Source organism: Aotus nancymaae, unplaced genomic scaffold (assembly GCF_030222135.1).
Source record: "Aotus nancymaae isolate 86718 unplaced genomic scaffold, 86718_ANA_hifiasm-v0.15.2.pri h1tg000016l, whole genome shotgun sequence".
NCBI classification, from domain to species: Eukaryota; Metazoa; Chordata; class Mammalia; order Primates; family Aotidae; genus Aotus; species Aotus nancymaae.
The window spans coordinates 64,516,908-64,539,949 of NW_026988428.1; the positions used below are offsets into that span (position 1 = coordinate 64,516,908).

The window sequence follows — 23,042 nt, forward strand, 5'->3', positions numbered from 1 at the left end:
AGACCAGCCTGACCAACATGGAAAAACCCCGTCTCTACTAAAAATACAAAATTAGCCAGGGGTAGTGACGCATGCCTATAATCCCAGCTACTCAGAAAACTGTGGCAGGAGAATAACTTGATCCTGGAAGGTGGAGGTTTTGGTGAGCCGAGATTGTGCCATTCATTGCACTCCAGCCTGGGCAACAAGAGTGAAACTCCATCTCAAGAAAAAAAAAAATTGGGCTCCATCCTCCCGGGCCAGCCAGCCAGCCAGCCAGCCGGGCCGGCGGCGGGCACCAGGCCGTCCCGATGCCCGAGCCAGGCCCCAGGATGAACGGCCTGTCGCTGGGCAAGCTGTGCTGGCTCTTCTGCTGCCCGCCCTGCCCGAGCCGCATCGCCACCAAGCTGGCCTTCCTGCCGCCCGAGCCCACCTACAGGGTGCTGGCGCCCGAGCAGCGCGGCCCCGGCGCGTCCGCCCCGGCCCCGGCCTCCGCCGCCCCCGCCAACGCCGCGGCCCAGCCCGCACCGCAGCAGCCCGAGGAGGGCGCGGGCGCGGGGCCCAGCGCGTGCAGCCTGCACCTCAGCGAGCGCGCCGACCGGCAGTACTCGCAGCGCGAGCTGGACGCCGTCGAGGTCTTAATCTCGCGCACGGCCCGGGACAACCGGCTGGGCTGCATGTTCGTGCGCTGCGCGCCCTCCAGCCGCTACACGCTGCTCTTCTCGCACGGCAACGCCGTGGACCTGGGCCAGATGTGCAGCTTCTATATCGGCCTCGGCTCCCGCATCAACTGCAACATCTCCTACGACTACTCGGGCTACGGCGTCAGCTCGGGCAAACCCTCCGAGAAGAACCTCTACACTGACATCGACGCCGCGTGGCAGGCGCTGCGCACCCGGTATGGCGTTAAGTCCTCAGAGCATTGGGACTGTCCCCACGGTAGACTTGGCCTCGAGGTATGAATGCGCCGCGGTCATTCTCCATTCCCCTCTGATGTCTGGTTTGCGTGTGGCTTTTCCGGATACCAGGAAAACATACTGCTTTGATGCTTTCCCCAGCACTGACAAGATATCTAAAGTCACCTCTCCTGTGTCGGTCATTCACGGTACAGAGGATGAGGTCATCGACTTCTCCCACGGCTTAGCGATGTAGGAGCGCTGTCCCCGAGCTGTGGAGCCCCTCTGGGTTGAAGGGGCTGGGCATAATGACATAGAGTTTTATGCACAATACCTAGAGAGACTAAAACAGTTCATATCTCACGAACTTCCTGATTCCTGAAGACAACAGCTTGATCTTACCTCATTTACTGTGAACAGAAGAGTCCTCTGTGTTGCACATGCTTTAACTGGGTAGCTGTAAAGATTTGATAACCATGAAGAAGTGCCCAGCCTTTAGGGTGTTCTAATCAAAGAGCTGATGAAATCGCAGTCTTTTGTATCAAGAGGTTGTTCTGCTAACTCACACAACACGTTAAACTGAACAGTTGGGATTCCCAGCTTCATTACCGTGCAGGAATGGGAATGAGAGCTGAACGTAGGGACAATTTTCTAGTGCTGTATAAAGTAGCCTCGCATCTGTTTCTCAACCTTACCCATCATTTCTGGTTCATTCATGCAGTCCTCACCTCTGTCTCCACCAGTGTTCTCAGTATTTGACATGCAGCTCTCTTTCTGCCACTGGATCCATTTGTGAAGCTGTGATGGTGTAACTGGAAAACTTGTGGTGAAAATTCTTTTATTAATTTTTGTCAACATGCTGATCCTTCCCCAGACAAATGAACTGAAGGGTAATTTACTGGAACTATCGTGTACAGCTTCATCCACTGTAAGCATATAAATATAACTGGAATATTCTTAAACAAAAAGAAATGAGGGGTTTTTTTAAGTGTAAATTTATTACTAGCCAACAGAGTTTTAATATTTTGATTGTCTGGTTGGTTTAACAAAGAGCCTAGCTGACTTTCCTTCTGTAAAGTCCTCCTTGTAGGCTTTTTTAAAGTACTGTACATATTTGCAATCACATTGTGCATAGATTCTTAATGGTAGATATGATTTCTTTTGTCAGGCTACAACAATGAACTGCAAATTCCTTGTTTGTAATGTAAATGATCGAATACATTTTGTTAATATGTTTTTTTTTGTTTTTGTTTTTGTTTTTTTTTTTGAGACGGAGTTTCACTCTTGTTACCCAGGCTGGAGTGCAATGGCACGATCTTGGCTCACCGCAACCTCCGCCTCCTGGGTTCAGGCAATTCTCCTGCCTCAGCCTCCTGAGTAGCTAGGATTACAGGCATGCATCACTATGCCCAGCTAATTTTTTGTATTTTTAGTAGAGACGGGGTTTCACCATGTTGACCAGGATGGTCTCGATCTCTTGACCTCCTGATCTGCCCACCTCGGCCTCCCAAAGTGCTGGGATTACAGGCTTGAGCCACCGCGCCCGACTTGTTAATATGTTTCTATTCCTGTTTTGCTATTAAAAATTTTATAACATTTCCAAGACAAAAAAATCCAAGTTTATGCTTTAAAGAATTTATGTAATTAAAATTTCACTAAACTAATCTTTTTAGTTTAGGAATTATTTGGATTTTGACACTGGAGTTGCACCGAATAAGCATCAGAAATAGAAGATGCTTGAAATTGCTACACTACTTGTATTGGTCAGGGGTTTGGATCTGGGGGTTCTTTGGTTTTAATTTGTTTTTTCCAAATTTAAAAGCCTTAAATGTACTGTAAGCCTCAGATCGTTGTACAGCTGGACTGCGCTTGATCGCCAGTTTGTGTACTGCTGCTTGGATGCAGCGCAGTGGTTGGTGGTAATGGAATAAAGGATGCATGGATCAGAAAAAGAAAAAAAAAATTGATCTGGACCCATGAACTGTTTTTCACATATTTCTCAATATTCTTGTGTTTCCTTATTTCTGAAGAGAATGTATGTTTTAAACTGAAAGCTTTAGCTCACTGCAGAAAGTCTCCTAAGTCACCTCTTCCTTTGCAAGAGTAGGTGCAGAAGGATCTAAGGGCTTGGCTTGTTTGAATGAACCAGACCCCAAAATAACATCTTTTTTTTTTTTTTTTTTTTTTTTTTTGAGACGGAGTTTCGCTCTTGATACCCAGGCTGGAGTGCAATGGCGCGATCTCGGCTCACCGCAACCTCCGCCTCCTGGGTTCAGGCAATTCTCCTGCCTCAGCCTCCTGAGTAGCTGGGATTACAGGCACGCGCCACCGTGCCCAGCTAATTTTTTGTATTAGTAGAGACGGGGTTTCACTATGTTGACCAGGATGGTCTCGATCTCTTGACCTCGTGATCCACCCGCCTCGGCCTCCCAAAGTGCTGGGATTACAGGCTTGAGCCACCGCGCCCGGCCCCCAAAATAACATCTTTAGCAAATGTGATAGAAGAGCTTCTGCACCTCCTGATAGAGGACGTCCAGAGGGTGTGTGCATACAAAATGTTGCCTGAACAAGAGCCTCAAGACCGAGGTGAGCACTTGTTTTCTCAGTTCTAGGGAAGGTAGTAGGAGGAGGATGGAGTGGGAAACAGGCATGGAGGTGATAGCAATGACTTTGGAAGAAGAAGTAGATATGGCTGGGCGCAGTGGCTCACAACTGTAATCTTAGCACTTTGAGATGCCGAGGCAGACAGATCACGAGGTCAAGAGATCAAGAGCATCCTGGCCAACATGGTAAAACCCTGTATCTACCAAAAATATAAAAATTAGCTGGGCATGGTGGCGGGCGCCTGTAGTCTCAGCTACTCAGGAGGCTGAGGCAGAAAAATCACTTGAACCCAGGAGAAGGAGGTTGCAGTGAGCCAAGATTGTGCCACTGCACCCTAGCCTGGCCACAGAGTGAGACTCCGTCTCAAAAAAAAAAAAAAAAAAAAAAGAAGTAGACAAATTTTCATAAAAATAATACTTTCAGTATTGAAATAGGTATGGATCCAAGATGCTAAGGTCAGGGAAAGATGAAAGAATAAAAGAAAGACAAAAACAACTCGGGCCTAGAAGGCCTTAAAGGGATATGAATTTGGCCAGGCATGCAGGCATGTGCTTAAAGTCCCCAGCTACTCAGAGGCTGAGGCAGGAGGACCATGTAAACCCGGAGGTTTGAGGCCATGACTGTGTGATGCAAGGGAAAAGAGAGTATGGAATTGAGGCTGGGCGTGGTGGCTCAAGCCTGTAATCCCAGCACTTTGGGAGGCCGAGGCGGGTGGATCACGAGGTCAAGAGATCGAGACCGTCCTGGTCAACATGGTGAAACCCCGTCTCTACTAAAAATACAAAAAATTAGCTGGGCATGGTGGTGCGTGCCTGTAATCCCAGCTACTCAGGAGGCTGAGGCAGGAGAATTGCTTGAACCCAGGAGGTGGAGATTGTGGTGAGCCGAGATTGTGCCATTGCACTCCAGCCTGGGTAACAAGAGTGAAACTCCGTCTCAAAAAAAAAAAAAAAAAAAAAAAGAGAGAGAGTAGGAGTACAATTTACTCTGAATGAATTTTGCCTGGATTTGTCTTGGGTTCCAGGGTACTATCTGGTCATTTGTTCTGAGGGAATGTCTATAATCTCTTCTTCTTTCACATTTCTTTTAAAATTAGTTTTGATCATAGCCTGAGTTTATTGTTCAAAGGTTTTAGGGACTCTGGCTTCCTGGGTCTTTGGCAGTGGGGATTATGACTGTGCATTTGTCTTTCTGATCCGACAGAGAAAGGAATCTGGCGGTTCCAGGTGAAGGTCTGGTCTGTGGCAGTTGTATCCATCTTGCTCCTCACTGCCTGTTTCACTGTGAGTTCTGCGGGTAAGTTCTTGGCTGGAGTGCAGTCATCCCCTGGTCCTTTTCCCGGTCACATTCTATAGATTTCCTGAAGAAGCAGGCTCCCCTTTCTTGACATAAAATGGCAACGCTAACTGAGAAGTCCATGTTTTTCATAAAATAAGTTATTACTATTCTTAATTATTTTAGATGATTGTCTGTAGTTTTCCAGGTTTCTTTGCCTGGTTTTAGTAGCATTTTCCAAATGTGATCTTGACTATTTTGGTCAGCTTGGGCTGCCATAACAAAATACCATAGATTGGGCCAGGTGAGGTGGCTCAGGCCTGTAATCCCAGCACTTTGGGAGGCTGAGGCAGGTAGATTACCTGAGGTCAAGAGTTCAAGACCTGCCTGGACAACATGGTAAAACCCTGTCTCTACTAAAAATACAAAAATTAGGCTCACACCTGTAATCCCAGCACTTTGGGAGGCCAAGGTGGGTGGATCATAAGGTCAGGAGTTCAAGACCAGCCTGGCCAAGATGCTGAAACCCCGTCTCTACTAAAAATACAAAAATTAGCCAGGTGAGGTGGCACACACCTGTAATCCCAGCTACTTGGGAGGCTGAGGCAGGAGAATTGCTTGAACCCAGGAGGTGGAGGTTGCAGTGAGTGGAGATCGTGCTATTGCACTCCAGCCTGGGCAACAGAGTGAGAGTCCATCTCAAAAAACAAAAACAAAGGGCCAGGCGTGGTGGCTCATGCCTGTAATCCCAGCACTTTGGGAGGCCGAGGCGGGTGGATCATGAGGTCAAGAGATCGAGACCATCCTGGTCAACATGGTGAAACCCCATCTCTACTAAAAATACAAAAAATTAGCTGGGCATGGTGGCGCGTGCCTGTAATCTCAGCTACTCAGGAGGCTGAGGCAGGAGAATTGCCTGAACCCAGGAGGCAGAGGTTGCGGTGAGCCAAGATCGCGCCATTGCACTCCAGCCTGGGTAACAAGAGTGAAACTCCGTCTCCAAAAAAAAAAAACAAAAACTAGCTGGGCACAGTGGCATGCACCTATAATCTCAGCTACTTGGGAGGCTGAGGCAGGAGGATCACTTGAACCCAGGAGACAGAGGTTGCAGAGAGTTGAGATCATGCCACTGCACTCCAGCCTGGGTGACAGAGCGAGACTCCATCTCAAAATAAAAAAAAAAACAACCATAGACTGAGTGAATTAAAAAACAGAAATTTAGCCAGGTGCAGTGGCTCGCCTGTAATCCCAGCACTTTGGGAGGCTGAGGTGGGTGGATCACAACGTCAGGAGTAAAAGCTCTCATCTCATCATGAGAGCCCCCCTCACAACCTCATCTAAACCTGGTTTCCTCCCAAAGGCTCCAACTCCAAATACCACAAATTGGAGGTTAGGGCTTCCACATATGATCTTGGGGAGGACACAATTCACTCTATAACAATAACTCCTGGCTGGGCGTGGTGGCTCATGCCTGTAATCCCAGCACTTTGGGAGGCCTAGGTGGGTGGATCACCTGAGGTCAGGAGTTCAAGACCATCCTGGTCAAAATGGTGAAACCCCATCTCTACTTAAAATACAAAAATTAGCCAGGCATGGTGGCACATGCCTGTAATCTCAGTTATTTGGGAGGCTGAGGCAGGAGAATCCCTTAAACCTGGGAGGCAGAGGTTACAGTGAACCAAGATTGCACCCCTGCACTCTAGCCCGTGCGACAGAAACTTCGTCTCAAAAAAAAAAAAAAAACAATAACTCCGCTTTGATGGGTGGGCTGATGGTAGGTATCATCTAGTTGATCTGGTCTTTTGTTTTAAAAAACTCTCTATTGCTTTTTTTTTTTTTTTGTCCGACATCTTAGCGCGGTCGTAGTGTTCACCGCTGCTCTTCTAGCTTTGCAATGCCGCCCAAGGACGACAAGAAGAAGAAAGACGCCGGAAAGTCGGCCAAGAAAGACAAAGACCCAGTGAACAAATCCAGGGGCAAGGCCAAAAAGAAGAAGTGGTCCAAAGGCAAAGTTCGGGACAAGCTCAATAACTTAGTCTTGTTTGACAAAGCTACCTATGACAAACTCTGTAAGGAAGTTCCCAACTATAAACTTGTAACTCCAGCTGTGGTCTCTAAGAGACTGAAGATTCGAGGCTCCCTTGCCAGGGCAGCCCTTCAGGAGCTCCTTAGCAAAGGACTTATCAAACTGGTTTCAAAGCACAGAGCTCAGGTAATTTACACCAGAAATACCAACGGTGGGGATGCTCCAGCTGCTGGTGAAGACGCATGAATAGGTCCAACCAACTGTACATTTGGAAAGATAGAACTTTATTAAATAAAAAAAAAAACTCTGGGGCTGGGCGCGGTGGCTCATGCCTATAATCCCAGCACTTTGGGAGGCCGAGGCGGGTGGATCACGAGGTCAAGAGATCGAGACCATCCTGGTCAACATGGTGAAACCCCGTCTCTACTAAAAATACAAAAAATTAGCTGGGCATGGTGGCGCGTGCCTGTAATCCCAGCTACTCAGGAGGCTGAGGCAGGAGAATTGCCTGAACCCAGGAGGCGGAGGTTGCGGTGAGCCGAGATTGCGCCATTGCACTCCATCCAGCCTGGGTAACAAGAGCGAAACTCTGTCTCAGAAAAAAAAAACAAAAAACAAAACAAAACAAAACAAAAAAAACCCTCTCTATTGGGAATATGACTATCCTTCTTTCTATGATGCTGTAATTGTATTACTATGGGGTTTTGATCTTCATGTGAGATTCTTCCCAACATGACAGAAAAAACTGTTTATTTGGCCACACCTGTAATTCCAGTACTTTGGGAGGCCAAGGTGGGAGGATCTATTGAGGATAGGAATTCAAGATCAGCCTAGGCAACATAGTGAGACCCTGTCTCTATAAAAAATAAAAATATAAAAAACTGGGCTTGGTGGCACGTGCCTGTGGTCCCAGCTACTCAGAAGGTTGAGGCGGGAGGATCACTTGAGCCCAGGAAGTCGAGGCTGCAGTGAGCCACAATCATTCCACTGCACTCCAGCCTGGGCGACAAGAGACCCTGTCTCAAAAAAAAAAAAAAAAAAAAGGCCAGGTTCAGTGGCTCACGCCTGTAATGCCAGCACTTTGGGAGGCTGAGGAGGGCAGATCACAAGGTCGGGATCTGTATTGGTCAGCCTGGCCAATACAGAAGATGAGCAGATGCTGGCACCATGCTTACTGTACAGCCTGCAGAACTGTGAGCCAATAAATGTCTTTTCTTTATAAATTACCAAGTCTAGGTGTTCCTTTATAGCAATGCAAAAACAAACCAATACAGGATGGTTTGTTTGTTTGTTTGTTTTGAGACAGAGTCTCGCTCTGTCACCCAGGCTGGAGTGCAGTGACGCAATCTTGGCTCATTGCAGCCTCCACCTCCCTGGTTCTTCAATTCTCCTGCCTCAGCCTCCCAAGTAATTGAGACTACAGGCACATGCCACCATGCCCGGCTAATTTTTGTATTTTAGTAGAGACGGGGTTTCACCATGTTGCCCAGGCTGGTCTCAAATTCGTGAGTTCAGGCAATCCACCCGCCTCGACCTCCCAAAGTGCTGGGATTACAGGCGTGAGCCACCACGCCTGGCTGGATGGTTATTTCATTATCCGAGAGGAAAGAAGACATGCAGCAACTTAAAGACATAAATTAAGAGAAAAATAGAAGAGTCTGACTACGTTTAGTCTCAAAATCAGAATGATTAAATACACGAATAAAGAATTAAGTGCCAGGCTTGGTGGCTCAGGCCCATAATCCCAGCACTTTGGGAGGCCGAGGCAGGGGAATCACAAGGTCAGGAGATCAAGACCATCCTGGGTAACATGGTGAAACCCCGTCCCTACTAAAATACAAAAAATTAGCTGGGCATGGTGGTGCACGCCTGTTGTCCTAGCTACATGGGAGGCTGAGGCGGGTGGATCACTTGAGGTCAGGAGTTCAAGACCAGCCTGGCCAACATGGTGAAACACTGAAACACTGTCTTATTAAAAAAAAAAAAAAAAAAAAAAAAGGGCCGGGCACGGTGGCTCACACCTGTAATCCCAGCACTTTGGGAGGCCGAGGCGGGTGGACCACGAGGTCAAGAGATCGAGACCATCCTGGTCAACATGGTGAAACTCTGTCTCTACTAAAAATACAAAAAATTAGCTGGGCATGGTGGCACGTGCCTGTAATCCCAGCTACTCAGGAGACTGAGGCAGGAGAATTGCCTGAACCCAGGAGGCAGAGGTTGCAGTGAGCTGAGATCTTGCCATTGCACTCCAGCCTGGGTAACAAGAGAGAAACTCCGTCTCAAAAAAAAAAAAAAAAAAAAAGAGAGAGAGAGAGATGGAGTCCTGCTTTGTCACCCAGACTAGAATGCAGTGGTGCAATCTCGGCTTACTGCAACCTACGCCTCTCAGGTTCAGGCGATTCTCCTGCCTCAGCCTCCAGAGTAGCTGGGTTTACAGGCATGTGCCACTATTCCCAGCTAATTTTTGTATTTTTAGTAGAGTTGGGGTTTCACCATGTTGGCCAGGTTGGTCTCAAACTCCTGACCTCAGGTGATCCGCCCGCCTCTGCCTCCCAAAGTGCTGGGATTATAGGTTTGAGCCACGATGCCTGGCATGCTGGAGTGCAACAGCGTGATCTCAGCTCACTGCACTTCTGCCTCCTGGCTTCAAGCAATTCTCCTGCCTCAGCCTCCTGAGTAACTCGGATTATAGGTGCCTGCCACCATGCCCAGCTAATTTTTGTATTTTTAGTACAGACAGGGTTTCACCATGTTGGTCAGGCTAGTCTCGAACTCCTGACCTCAAGTGATCCTCCCACCTCAGCCTCCCATAGTGCTGAGATTACAGGCATGAACCACCGTGTCCAGCCAGAGCATAAGGTTCTATAGCACAACACAGATCTACTTAAAACAATGAGAACTAACCCTTCTTTTTTCCCAGTGACTCATCATTTTATGTATAGCAAAACTGCCAAGAGGCTGTCCAAGTTACAAGATCATCAACAGTATCATCCAAGCCTGACCTGCATCACGGAAGGAAAGGACATAGAAGGTATAGCTCTGCAATGGGCAACAGGACTTCCCTTGCCATTAATCAGATTCCTAGTCTGATAGTTTATATCTTCAGCACTAAAATTTTCAACCACAGGCTGGTTTATCCTACTGCACTCCTTTTTTTTAAAATTTTTTTTTTTTTTTTAAAGATGGAGTTTCACCATGATGGCCAGGCTGGTCTTGAACTCCTGACCTCAGGTGATCCACCCACCTCGGCCTCCCAAAGTGCTAGGATTACAGGCTTAAGCCACAGTGCCCGGCCTGCACTCTTTTTTTTTTTTGAGACAGAGTCTCGCTCTGTCGCCAGGTTGGAGTGCAGTGGCCCGAGCTTGGCTCACTGCAACCTCTGCCTCCTGGTTCAAGCAGTGCTCCTGCCTTAGCCTCCCAAGTAGCTGGGACTACAGGCGCGTGACACCACGCCCAGATAATTTTTGTATTTTTCAGTAGAGACAGGGTTTCACCATGGTGGCCAGGATGGTCTCGATCTCTTGACCTCGTGATCCGCCCACCTCGGCCCTACTGCACTCTTTATCTACTTGGATATTTTAAATAGACACCTCAACATTAAAGTATCAAAAAATGGTCCTCAAAACTGTCTCATTTCCTCCTGCTCCCATCAATACTAAAGCCTAAAACTGGAGAATCATTTTTAGCAGTTTCTCTTTACTTACTATCTTCACCCCTGCATCCAATTAATCACTTATGTTCAACAGTAAATATATCCATCACCCTATACAGTTCCAAATTAACTGAGAAATAAATATATACAGGATTCAGATAAGAATAAAATTGGCTGGGCTTGGTGGCTCACGCTTGTAATCCCAACACTTTGGGAGGTCGAGGTGGGTAGATCACCTGAGGTCAGGAGTTTGAGACCAGCCTGACCAATATGGTGAAACCCCGTCCCTACTAAAAATACAAAAAATTAGCCAGGGGCAGTGGCACACACCTGTAATCCTAGTTACTCAGGAGTCTGAGGCAGGAGAATCACTTGAACCCAGGAGTTGGAGGTTGCAGTGAGCTGAGATTGCATCATTGCACTCCAGCCTGGGTAACGAGCAAAACTGTCTCAAAAAAAGAATAAAATTATGTGCCGGGCGCAGTGGCTCACGCCTGTAATCCCAGCACTTCAGGAGGCCAAGGTGAGTAGATCACGAGGTCAAGAGATCGAGACCATGGTGAAACCCTGTCTCTTAAAAAAAAAAAAAAAAAAAAAAGAAGAAGGGCAGGCTGGCGGGCAGGCTCGGCGCGTCCCTTCCGTCCGGCGGCGGGGAGGCGGGGAGGCAGGGAGCGGCCTGCAGCCTGCCCTTTTGAAAAAAAAAAAAAGTCAATCCCGAGTGTGGCCGGGTGTGGTGGCTCATGCATGTAATCCAAGCACTTTGGAGGCCAAGGCAGGCTGATCACCTGAGGTCGGGAGTTCAAGACCAGCCTGACCAACATGGTGAAACCTCGTCTTAAGAAAAAAAAAAAAAGAAAGAAAGAAAGAAAGAAAAAGTATAAAATTATGCCTGGCATGGGTGGCTCACATCTGTAATTCCAGGGCTGCTTTGGGAGGTCAAAGAGGGGTGATCACTTAAGCACAGGAGTTTGAGACCAGCCTGGGAAATATGATGGGACCTCATCTCTACAAAATATTTAAAAAATAAGTTAGCCGCAGCAACCTCGGTTCGTATCTGAGTCACGGCACCAAGAAAAAATAAAAATAAAAATAAGTTAGCCAGCTATGGCAGCATGTGCCTGTAGTCCTAGCTACTTTGGAGGCTGAAGTGAATCGCTTGAGCTCAGGAGGTTGAGTCGGCAGTGCAGTGATTACACTGCTGCACTTCAGCCTGGATGACAAAGTGAGACCCTGTCTAAAGAAAAATAATAATAAATAAAAATAAAATTATCAGCTTGATTGATGGTAAAACTGAATCATGAAATATGGCTTAGAGTGAAGCCAAAATGTTGCTCCCGAGTCCAGGCCTACTCACCTCCTGGGAGATAATTGTTCAGCTGTGTCCAGGATCAGAGACTGCCTACAGCCTCATGTGCAGAGCGAGAGAGAGGTAAGTTCCATCTCAGAAATGCCTCGATGCCCTTAATCCTTTCCAGGAAGAAAACATGGACCCAAAGGCATCAAACTGTTATTTAAATAATGAAATAATTCATTCTCTACTTATAGGGAGAAACCGTGAGAGGTAAAAAGATGACAAGAGCTTCTTCCTCAAAACTACCATAGGAGGCCAGGCTCAGTGGCTCATGCCTGTAATTCCAGCACTTCAGGGGAGCTGAGACCAGTGGATCACCTGATCCCAGTTCTAGACCAGCCTGAGCAAAAAAGCAAGACTCTGTCTCTACAAATAATATTAAAAAATTAGCTAGGTGTAGTGGCACGCCCTGTGGTCCCAGCTACTTGGGAGGTGTTAAAACACATGCTTTGAATGAAGAGAGCCCCCCAAACAGGCTTTGTGTGAGTAACATGGCTGTTTACTCACCTGGGTACAGGTGAGCTAAGGCTGAAAAGGGCATTAGCAAAGGGTGGTGTGATAGGTGTTGGTTTTACAGGTTGGGGCAAATCTTTTGGGGAGGGGGCAGGGGTGTTACTAAGATTAGTTACAATGGTGGGATAGAGGCAAGGAATATACATTACCATAAGTTCAGTTACAGTGGCGGGTGGGGAAAGGCATAAGAGTAGTTAAGATGGTTGGGTGGGGCAGAGGGATATTCACAGAGCAAGAACAGTTAAGGTGGCCAGGTGGGGTGAGGAGTATTCACATTATCATAATAACAGTTAAGATGGCAGGGTGGGGTAAGGAGTATTCACATTTTTTTTTTCTTTTTTTTGAGACAGAGTTTCACTCTTGTTACTCAGGCTGGAGTGCGATGGCGCGATCTCGGCTCACTGCAACCTCCGCCTCCTGGGTTCAGGCAATTCTCCCGCCTCAGCCTCCTGAGTAGCTGGGATTACAGGCACGTGCCACCATGCCCAGCTAATTTTTTGTATTTTTAGTAGAGACGGGGTTTCACCATGTTGACCAGGATGGTCTCGATCTCTTGACCTCGTGATCCCCCCGCCTCGGCCTCCCAAAGTGCTGGGATTACAGGCGTGAGCCACCGCGCCTGGCCCACATTGTTGTAACAACAGTTAAGATGACCAGGTAGGATGAACCATCTTAACGGGGAAGCTCTGCTGGGCGATCAGGGATAATGGCGGAGAGTGGGGTGTGATTAGCCGAGGCAGGCAGGACTTCAGACTTTCTGGGTCCAGTCTTGCACATGGAGGCCTGACAGGAGGCTGAAATGGGAACATCTCTTGAAGCCAGGTCAAGGCTGAAGTGAGCCATGATTATGCCACTGCACTCCAGGCTAGATGACAAAGCACAATCCTGTCTCTAAAAAAACTTTTTTAGGCCAGGCACTGTGGCTCACACCTGTAATCCCAGCACTTTGGAAGGTTGACAGGGGAGGATCACGAGGTCAGGAGTTTGAGAACAGCCTGGCCAATATGATTAAACCCTGTCTCTACTAATAATATAAAAATTAGCCAGGTGTGGTGGCACACGCCTGTAGTCTCAGCCACTTGGGAGGCTGAGGCAGAAGAACTGCTTGAACCCAGGGGGCAGAGGTTGCAGTGAGCCGAGATTGTGCCACTGCACTCCAGCCTGAGTGACAGAGTGAGACCCCGTCTCAAAAAAAACCTTTTTTTAAAAAATACTAATTTTGGTATAATATATGCCAAACATAAAGAAAAACATTTTGATGTGGTCTCCATTGTCACTGTTTGTTAGAGGGAATGTGTATAATCTCCTTGGTGATGACAGTAGAAGAAACTGATGCTTCAAAGGAGAGATGGATACTGCTCTAAAGTGTTTTGCATGTATTATGTCATCTGGAACTCTCAACATCCTGAGTGAGAAACATTCCCATTTACAAATGAAAAGAAAAATATTTAAGGCTTAGAGCGGTTATATAATTTTCCCAAAATTACAGCACAGAAAGTGAGGTTGCAACCCAGATCTGTCTTATTCTAGACTCATTCTTTGTAATGGGCTGCTAAACTAAAGGATATTTATATCTAGGCCGGGCGTGGTGGCTCACTTCCAAGCACTTTGGAAGCCAAGGCGGGCGGATTACCTGAGGTCGGGAGTTCAAGACCAGCCTGACCAACACGGTGAAACCCCGTCTTTTAAAAAAAAAAGAAAAGAAAAGAAAAGAAAACGAAAGGTGGCTCGCAAGTCTAAAATTTTAGAGAAAATAAACTCGAGAGGAGACTCTGGCCAAGTTAGGTCAGGGGCACATTCTCTTACAGACTAAGAGTTTTGTTTTGTTTTTTTTTTTGAGACGGAGTCTTGCTCTGTCACCAGGCTGGAGTGCAGTGGCACAATCTCGGCTCACTGCAACCTTTGCCTTCTAGGTTCAAGCGATTCTTCCGCCTGAGCCTCCTGAGTAGCTGGAACCACAGGCACGTGCCACCACACCCGGCTAATTTTTTTGTATTTTTAGTAGAGACGGAGTTTCACCGTGTTGGCCAGAATGGTCTCCATCTCTTGACCTCGTGATCCGCCTGCCTCTGTCTCCCAAACTGCTGGGATTACAAGAGTGAGCCACTGTGTCCAGCCGGCCAGACTGAGTTTTTAAGGATTCAGGGTGGGAGAGTTTATTAGAGGCTTGGACTGCTTCTGCGTCTCTTTGTTGTGGTTATCTGGGAGAGTTGTGTGTCTGTTCCCATACCTCTTTCTGCAGCTGCAGGCATATCCCCCGAGTCCGCTCTTAGCTTTCCTAGCTCAGTGCACCTGAGGAGAAAGGCCCACCCTTTTACTGGGGCCCACTTTCCTGTCAGGGTGCGGGGAAAGGCCCACTGTTTCACTAGGGATCATTGTATGAGGGTAAAGTTTAGCAGTTACCCAAGAGACTTTCCCACCACCTCCCTTTGTGCCTGAGCTGTCTTTTTTTTTTTTTTGAGATGGGGTTTCACCATGATGGCCAGGCTGGTCTTGAACTCCTGACCTCAAGTGATCCACTGCCTTGGCCTCCCAAAGTGCTGGGATTACAGGTGTGAGCCACTGCACCCAGCCATAATTACTTATTTATGTAGTTCTTTACAAATGTTAAAGCATGGCCGGGCGCGGTGGCTCACGCCTGTAATCCTAGCACTTTGGGAGGCCAAAATGTGTGGATCACCTGAGGCCAGGAGTTCAAGACCAGCCTGGCCATCATGGTGAAACCCCATCTCAAAAAAAAAAAAACCAAATGTTAAAACCCTTTAAAGAGTCCCACTTTTGACATTCATATCAAGTATGTCAAATATGTAGGGACATTGTTCCAGTTCCCATTTTTTTAGATAGAAGAACTGAGACTCAGGGAAATTAAATTACTTGCACTAAATAACAGAGACTAAGTAGCAGATCCAGGGAATTTGCCTAGTTTGGACTCGAAAAGCAGTGAATAGAACCTGATTAATACTTGGGACTAGGGCAAAGAATCTTTGGATCGTTTAACCCTGTGAGACTGGAAGTTCCATGGCAATTGAACTTAGGGATGGTTGAACTGAAGGAATCCTCTAGGATATCTGCGCGGAGGATTTTCAATGTATTCTGAGTTGCTTAAGATGACAGAGTACTAGATCGTGTGGGAACAGTTTTCAGGGACAATACCAGAGGCACAGGTGGAGAGGTAACTGCCTGAACCTGAGGTTTTACAAAACAATCATTAGACCGACTGGGGTTTGCTGGAAGTGTCTCCCATTAGAACGCCTGCGGTCGCAGGTGTCTCTCACTTTAGTCTGCCTGGAATCGACGGGATTCTCTCCCACTAAAACTGTGGCAGCAGAAACAGGAAGGTGGTTTGGGTGTATGTGACCTTGACTTTCACACTGTTTAGCCCTAGCCCTCTCCCAGTCTCTAATCTTTTCCGAAACACCACTGTCCTTTATCTACCTTTCAGATTCTGGCACTCAGATGAACCCAATAACCTTGATGAACGCTGTGTGGTAATAAATTTCCGTTCTTCAGAAGAATGGGGCTGGAATGACGTTCACTGTCATGTACCTCAGAATTCAATTTGCAAGATGAAGAAGATCTACATATAAATAAATATTCTCCATGAAAATGTGTTTGGGTTGGCATCCACCGTTGCAGAAAGCTAACTTAATGTTTAAATTTATGTGTAAGTGAGGAGGAAAATAAAGACAGAATTAAAACAGAATAAGTAATAGTTAACATTAGGACTAGGTCATTAAGAAAAATCATAGTAGGCCGGGCGTGGTGGCTCACGCCTGTAATCCCAGCACTTTGGGAGGCCGAGGTAGGCAGATCATGTGGTCAGGAGATCGAGACCATCCTGGCCAACAAGGTGAAACCCCGTCTCTACTAAAAATACAAAACTTAGCTGGTAGGGGTGGCGGGGGGCGGGTAGTGGCAGACGCCTGTAGTCCCAGCTACTCAGGAAGCTGAGGCAGGAGAATTGCTTGAGCCCAGGAGGCAGAGGCTGCAGTGAACAGAGACCACACCACTGCACCCTAAGCCTGCACCCCAAGCCTGGGCAACAGAGCTGGACTCTGTCTCAAAAAAAAAAAAGAGGCCGGGCGTGCTGGCTCATGCCTGTAATCTCAGCACTTTGGGAGGCCGAGGCGGGCGGATCACCTGAGGTCAGGAGTTCAAGACCAGCCTGACCAACATGGTGAAACCCCGTCTTAAAAAAAAAAAAAGAAAGAAAGAAAGAAAGAAAGAAAGAAAGAAAGAAAGAAAGAAAGAAAGAAAGAAAGATCATAGTAAGCAAAAACAAGTAACCCCTCCCAGCTTAGCTCAACTAACTGCAGCTGCAAACTTATCTCACAGCCCACATTCCAGGCTAGTCACAAAATCTGTATTTAGAGAAAGCAGAGGTAAAGTGGACCTATCACAACCCCCCTCTCTAGTTAGATAAGAGCACCAGAGCATATCTTTAGGTCTGCAGCCCACTCATTCTTCTGCAATTCCTGTTTTTCTGGCTTCCTTGGGTGTCCTCCTCAACTTTACGACCTCCTATCTCAGCTGCAAGGTTATAAAGTCAAATAACCACGAAGCCCAAGATTGTAAAACTTGATTAACTGTCTTTGCCTGAAACCTGTTTCCTGCCTTGTTTTCCTGCCTCAAATTGTATAAAAGCAGTATGTTCTCTTTTTTGAGGGCTGGCGGCCATTACGGGCAGTCAGGCCACCATCAGCCAGAGCTCCAATAAAGAGATTTTCTTGTGTCTCTTGGTCTCTCTGTTCTTCTCGGCTCGAATTTCCACAACATAACTTTTGTACAAGGAATGCCCATAAAATTTTTCAGTAGGCTGCCACCTATTACACTTATGATATAATCCATTTACACATTCATTTACTTATTCATTCACAAAATGAGTGTTTAGTGAACATTATTCTATGTGCCAGAGACTACTGGAGAATGCTTTTGCAGGAAAACCAGAGGGAGCATGAGCATCTGTTCTTATTTTCTGACAACTGAGGGGTGAGGTGCCTGTTATGGGCTGAATTCTGTCCCCACCAAATTCATATGTTGAAGGCATAACCTATAGTACTTAAGACTGGGAGTCTATTTGGAGATAAAACTTTTTGAGAGGAAATTAAGTTGAAATGAGGACCTCAGGAGCCTTAATTCAATCTGACTGATGCTGTTCTATGAGGAAATTTGGGCAGGCAAGGTGGTTCATGCCCGTAATCCCAGCACTTTGGGCGGCCAAGGCAGGAGGATCCCTCTTGTCCAGGAGTTCAAGACTAGCCCGGGCAACATAGCAAGACCCTAACTCGACAAAAATTTTTGTTAAAAATTAGCCAGATGTGGTGGCATGCACCTGTAGTCCCAGCTACTTGGGAGGCTGAAGTGGGAGGACTGCTTGAGCCTAGGAGTTTGAGGTTGCAGTGATCTATGATCAGGCCACTGCACTCCAGCCTGGGTGACAGAATAAGACCTTGTCTCACAAAAAAAAAAAACAAAAAAAGATAAGAGGGCAGGTTGGGCACAGTGGCTCACGTTTGTAATCCCAGCACTTTGGGAGGCCAAGGAGGGCAGATCACAAGGTCAGGAGATCAAGACCATCCTGGTCAACATGGTGAAACCCCATCTCTACTAAAAATACAAAAAAATGCCAGGTGTGGTGGCTCACGCCTGTAATCTCAGCACTTTGGGAGGCCGAGGCGGGCGGATCACCTGAGGTCAGGAGTTCAAGACCAGCCCAGCCAACATGGTGAAACCCTGTCATTTTTTTTTTTTTTTTTTTTGAGGCGGAGTTTCGCTCTTGTTACCCAGGCTGGAGTGCAATGGCGCGATCTCGGCTCACCGCAACCTCCGCCTCCTGGGTTCAGGCAATTCTCCTGCCTCAGCCTCCTGAGTAGCTGGGATTACAGGCATGCACCACCATGCCCAGCTAATTTTTTGTATTAGTAGAGACGGGGTTTCACCATGTTGACCAGGATGGTCTCAATCTCTTGACCTCGTGATCCACCCACCTCGGCCTCCCAAAGTGCTGGGATTATAGGCTTGAGCCACCGCGCCCGGCGAAACCCTGTCTTTAAAAAAAAAAAAATTAGCCGGGTGTGGTGGTGGGCGCCTGTAGTCCCAGCTACTTGGGAGGCTGAGGCAGGAGGCGGAGGTTGCAGTGAGCCAAGATCACGCCACTGCACTGCAGCTTGGGTGACAGAGGGAGACTCCGGTCTCAGAAAAAAAAAAGGTATTTGAACACACACAAGGACACCAAGGATGCACAGGGCTGACCATCTGAAGACACAGAAAGAGTGTGACCATCTGCAAGCCAGGGAGAGAATCCTCAGAAGACACCAACCCTGCTGGCACCTCGATCTTGGACTTCCAGTCTCCACCACTGAGAGGAAATAAGTATTTGCTGTTTAAGTAATCCAGTCTCTGCTATTTTATTATGACAGCCCTAGCAAACCAATCATGCGGTACTGATGTCAGCATCTGCTGTGTTTGGTCAAAAGGTTTTTCCATTTCACTCTGATTTATTACTTTTAGCTGAAAGCAGACTATGAAGCAAGATACACAAGAACACAAGATATACAAAGAAGGCAGTGTTTGGGAGCTGGGTGCTGTGGCTCATGCCTATAATCCCAGCATTTTGGGAGGCCGAGGCGGGTGGATCACGAGGTCAAGAGATCGAGACCATCCTGGTCAACAAAGTGAAACCCCGTCTCTACTAAAAAATACAAAAATGAGCTGGGCATGGTGGCGCATGCCTGTAGTCCCAGCTACTCGGGAGGCTGAGGCAGGAGAATCGGTTGAACCCAGGAGGCGGAGGTTGCGGTGAGCCGAGATCCCACCATTGCACTCCAGCCTGGGTAACAAGAGTGAAACTCCGTCTCAAAAAAAAAAAAAAAAAGGAAAGTCTGAGAAACGTTGACAGGCAAGGTGATGGTCTATGCTAATACAATGGAGGGAGCTTAGCAGTGCCTGCTGGTTCAGATTCTCCTGATTGTGTCTTCATTCCTTTCCTCCAGCTAGGGAGGACCCTTCTGAAATGAGGGTCATATTGACTTACTTTACAGGAAGGTCACAGAGGTTTTTTCTGTTCTGCTTCTGGGTACAACAGTCAAGAGAAGGTCAGAGGCCAGGCGCGGTGGCTCACGCCTGTAATCCCAGCACTTTGGGAGGCCAAGGTGGGTGGATCACGAGGTCAAGAGATCGAGACCATCCTGGCCAACATGGTGAAACCCCGTCTCTACTAAAAACAAAAAAAATTAGCTGGACATGGTGGCGCGTGCCAGTAGTCCCAGCTACTCAGGAGGCTGAGGCAGGAGAATTGCTTGAACCCAGGAGGCGGAGGTTGCGGTGAGCCAAGATTGTGCCACTGCACTCCAGCCTGGGTAACAAGAGTGAAACTCCGTCTCAAAAAAAAAAAAAAAAAGAGAAGGTCAGAGAGAACTTCCTACTTGTGCTTTTCCTCAAGTGCCAAGGTGCTGTATTCTGGGGAACCATGTCCTGAACCCCATCATCGCCAGAAACATTAGATAAAAGGCTGATGGGGAACTTGATAACAGATATACCAGACTAACAACACCCAAACTCACTGATCACTTTCACATCATGAAATAGAAATAACCAGGTCGGTTATGTTCTCTACCTTGATGCAGTGAGAAGTACCCGGCCGCACCCCTCCAGAAAGCATATTCCCACCCTCTCCCCACCCCAAAATAACTAAATCAGATCAAGCTTTTAGAGCTAACTACTGGTTTACAGAAAACGCAGGAGACAGGGGAACACATTGAACAACACTTAGAGACAATAAGGCCAGTTCAGAATACAGAGAGTCTTACAAGACAATTGACCTCGTTTCTTCAAAAAATAAACAACAAGGAAATGAAAAAGACCTAAAGACCAAACAACCAAATGGGTGGACCTTGTTTGGATCCCAAACTAAACAAACCTAGTATTACCTCCTACTCCAACCAAAAATGAGGCCATCAGGGAAATCTGAATATTGTTGATTCGGAAAGATGTGATAATGGTGTTTTTATTATTTAAAAATAAAAAGGCTGGAGCAGTGGCTCACTCCTGTAATCCCAACACTTTGGGAGGCTGAGGCGGGAGGATTACCTGAAGTTGGGAGTTTGAGAGCAGCCTGACCAACATAGAGAAACCCTGTCTCTACTAAAAATACAAAATTAGCCAGACGTGGTGGTGCATGCCTGTAATCCCAGCCACTAGGCAGGCTGAGGCAGGAGAATCGCTTGAACCCAGAAGGCGGAAATTGCAGTGAACTGAGATTGTGCCACTGAACTCTAGCCTGGGCGACAAAGCAAGAATCCATCTCAAAAATAATAATAATAATAATAATAATAAAATAAATTTTAAAAGTGGGTCAGGCGCGGTGGCTCACGCCTATAATCCCAGCACTTTGGGAGGCCAAGGCAGGTGGATCACGAGGTCAAGAGATCGAGACCATCCCAGTCAACAAGGTGAAACCCCGTCTCTACTAAAAAAATACAAAAATTAGCTGGGCATGGTGGCGCACACCTGTAGTCCCAGCTACTCGGGAGGCTCAGGCAGGAGAATTGCTTGAACCCGGGAGGCAGAGGTTGCCATGAGCTGAGATCGCACCATTGCACTCCAGCCCGGGTAACAAGAGCGAAACTCCGTCTCAAAAAAAAAAAGTGGCCAGGCGGGGTGGCTCATGCCTGTAATCCCAGCACTTTGAGATGTCAAGGCAGGCAGATCACCTGGGGTCAGGAGTTCAAGACCAGCCTGGCCAACATGATGAAACCTCGTCTCTACTAAAAACAAAAACTAGCTGGGCCTGGTGTCACATGCCTGTAGTACCACGGGAGGCTGAGGCAGGAGAATTGCTTGAATGAACCCAGAAGGCAGAGGTTGCAGTGAGCCAAGGTTGCACCATTGCATGCACTCCAGCCTCGGCAACAGAGGGAGACTCTGAATCAAAGAAAAACAAAAACAAAAAATAAATAAATACAAAATAAAAAATGTGCAGATAGAACTAACAGACAGACAAATCAGTGAATATCAAATACTCTAAACAATGTAGAAATTACAACTAAACAGTTGAGAAAAAAATAGAGAAAACATGATAGGAGATAGAATAAGTTACTTATGTCATATGTGGTCGGGATTTTAAAAATAAAATTTTAGCCGAGCGAGGAGGGTCATGTCTGTAATCCCAACACTTTGGGAGGTCAAGGAGGGTGGATCATGAGGTCAGGAGCTAAAAAGACCAGCCTGGCCAACATGGTGAAACCCCATCTCTACAAAAAATACAAAAAAATTAGCTTGGTGTGGTGGTGGGTGTCTGTAATCCCAGCTAATTAGGAGGCTGAGGCAGAGAATTGTTAGAACCCAGAAGGCAGAGGTTGCACTGAGCCAAGATAATTAGCTGGGCGTGATGGCACACACTTGTAATCCCAGCTACGAGGGAGCCTGAGGCAGGAGAATCACTTGAACCCAGGAGGCGGAGGTTGCAGTGAGCCAAGATCGTGTCATTGCACTCCAGCCTGGGTGACAGAGGGAGATTCTCTCAAAAAAAAAAAAAAAGGGCCAGGCGCAGTGGCTCACGCCTGTAATCCCAACACTTTGGGAGGCCGAGGCAGGTGGATCACGAGGTCAAGAGATCGAGACCATCCTGGTCAACATGGTGAAACCCCGTCTCTACTAAAAAAAAATACAAAAAATTAGCTGGGCACGGTGGCGCGTGCCTGTAATCCCAGCTACTCAGGAGGCTGAGGCAGGAGAATTGCCTGAACTCAGGAGGCAGAGGTTGCGGTGAGCCGAGATCACGCCATTGCACTCCAGTCTGGGTAACAAGAGTTGATGGTGACCCGGGAATACACCATCAACATTCATAAGGGCATCCACAGAGTGGGCCTCAAGAAGTGTGCCCCTCGGGCCCCTCGGGCACTCAAAGAAATTCGGAAATTTGCCATGAAGGAGGTGGGAACTCCGGATGTGCGCACTGATACCAGGCTCAACAAAGCTGTCTGGGCCAAAGGAATGAGGAACGTCCCATACCGATTCCCTGTGCTGTTGTCCAGAAAACGTAATGAAGATAAAGATTCACCAAATAAGCTCTGTACTTTGGTTACCTATGTACCTGTTACCACTTTCAAAAATCTACAGTCTATGTGGATAAAAGCTAATCGCTGATGGTCAAATACATCAAATAAAGTTATAAAATTGCCTTCAAAAAAAAAAGTTACCACCTGGAAAAAGAGTCTTTCTAAATGTTTGAAGAAATGTACACAGACAGAGCTGAAATGGGATGAAATGTAAATGAGACAAAATAACCCACTGATTAGCTAAGATGCTTAGGAGGCTGAGGTGGGAGGATTTCGTGAGCTGATTGAGGCACTGCACTCCGCTGGGCAACAGAGTGAGACTCTTGTTTCTAAAATAAATAAATAAACATCCAATGAAAGAAAATATTTTCTGGTTGTATTACACAACCAAACTGAATTCTGTGTTGTACAGAAGAGTCTGCTGGGCGTGGTGACTCACACCTGTAACCCCAGCACTTTGGGAGGACAAGGCAGATGGATCACCTGAGGTCTGGAGTCCCAGACCAGACTGACCAACATGGTGAAACCCCGTCTCTACTAAAAATACAAAAGTTAGCTGGGCATGGTGGTGCACGCCTGTAGTCCCAGCTGCTCGGGAGGCTGAGGCAGGAGAATTGCCTGAACCCAAGAGGCAGAGGTTGCGGTGAGCAGAGATCTCGCCATTGCACTCCAGCCTGGGTAACAAGAG

The 23,042-nt window shown here is 47.1% G+C and overlaps 2 protein-coding genes and 1 pseudogene across 2 annotated transcripts; all 3 read left to right on the top strand.

Annotated features, from left to right (window-relative positions):
* The first annotated feature begins 290 nt into the window (after positions 1-290).
* LOC105732598 (alpha/beta hydrolase domain-containing protein 17C-like) lies at positions 291-1,257 on the top strand (annotated as a pseudogene).
* A 2,094-nt stretch (positions 1,258-3,351) lies between these two features.
* Positions 3,352-15,883, top strand: LOC135275331 (C-type lectin domain family 4 member C-like). The gene is made up of 5 exons (XM_064376800.1): positions 3,352-3,461; positions 4,683-4,775; positions 9,701-9,811; positions 11,777-11,861; positions 15,739-15,883. Exons 1-5 carry the CDS (start codon positions 3,431-3,433, stop codon positions 15,881-15,883), a joined length of 465 nt encoding a protein of 154 aa, XP_064232870.1. The 5' UTR covers positions 3,352-3,430.
* On the top strand, positions 6,643-7,026 carry LOC110569501 (small ribosomal subunit protein eS25-like). The gene has a single exon (XM_064376753.1). The coding sequence runs from the start codon at positions 6,649-6,651 to the stop codon at positions 7,024-7,026; it is 378 nt and encodes a 125-aa protein (XP_064232823.1). The 5' UTR covers positions 6,643-6,648.
* Positions 15,884-23,042: the final 7,159 nt, after the last annotated feature.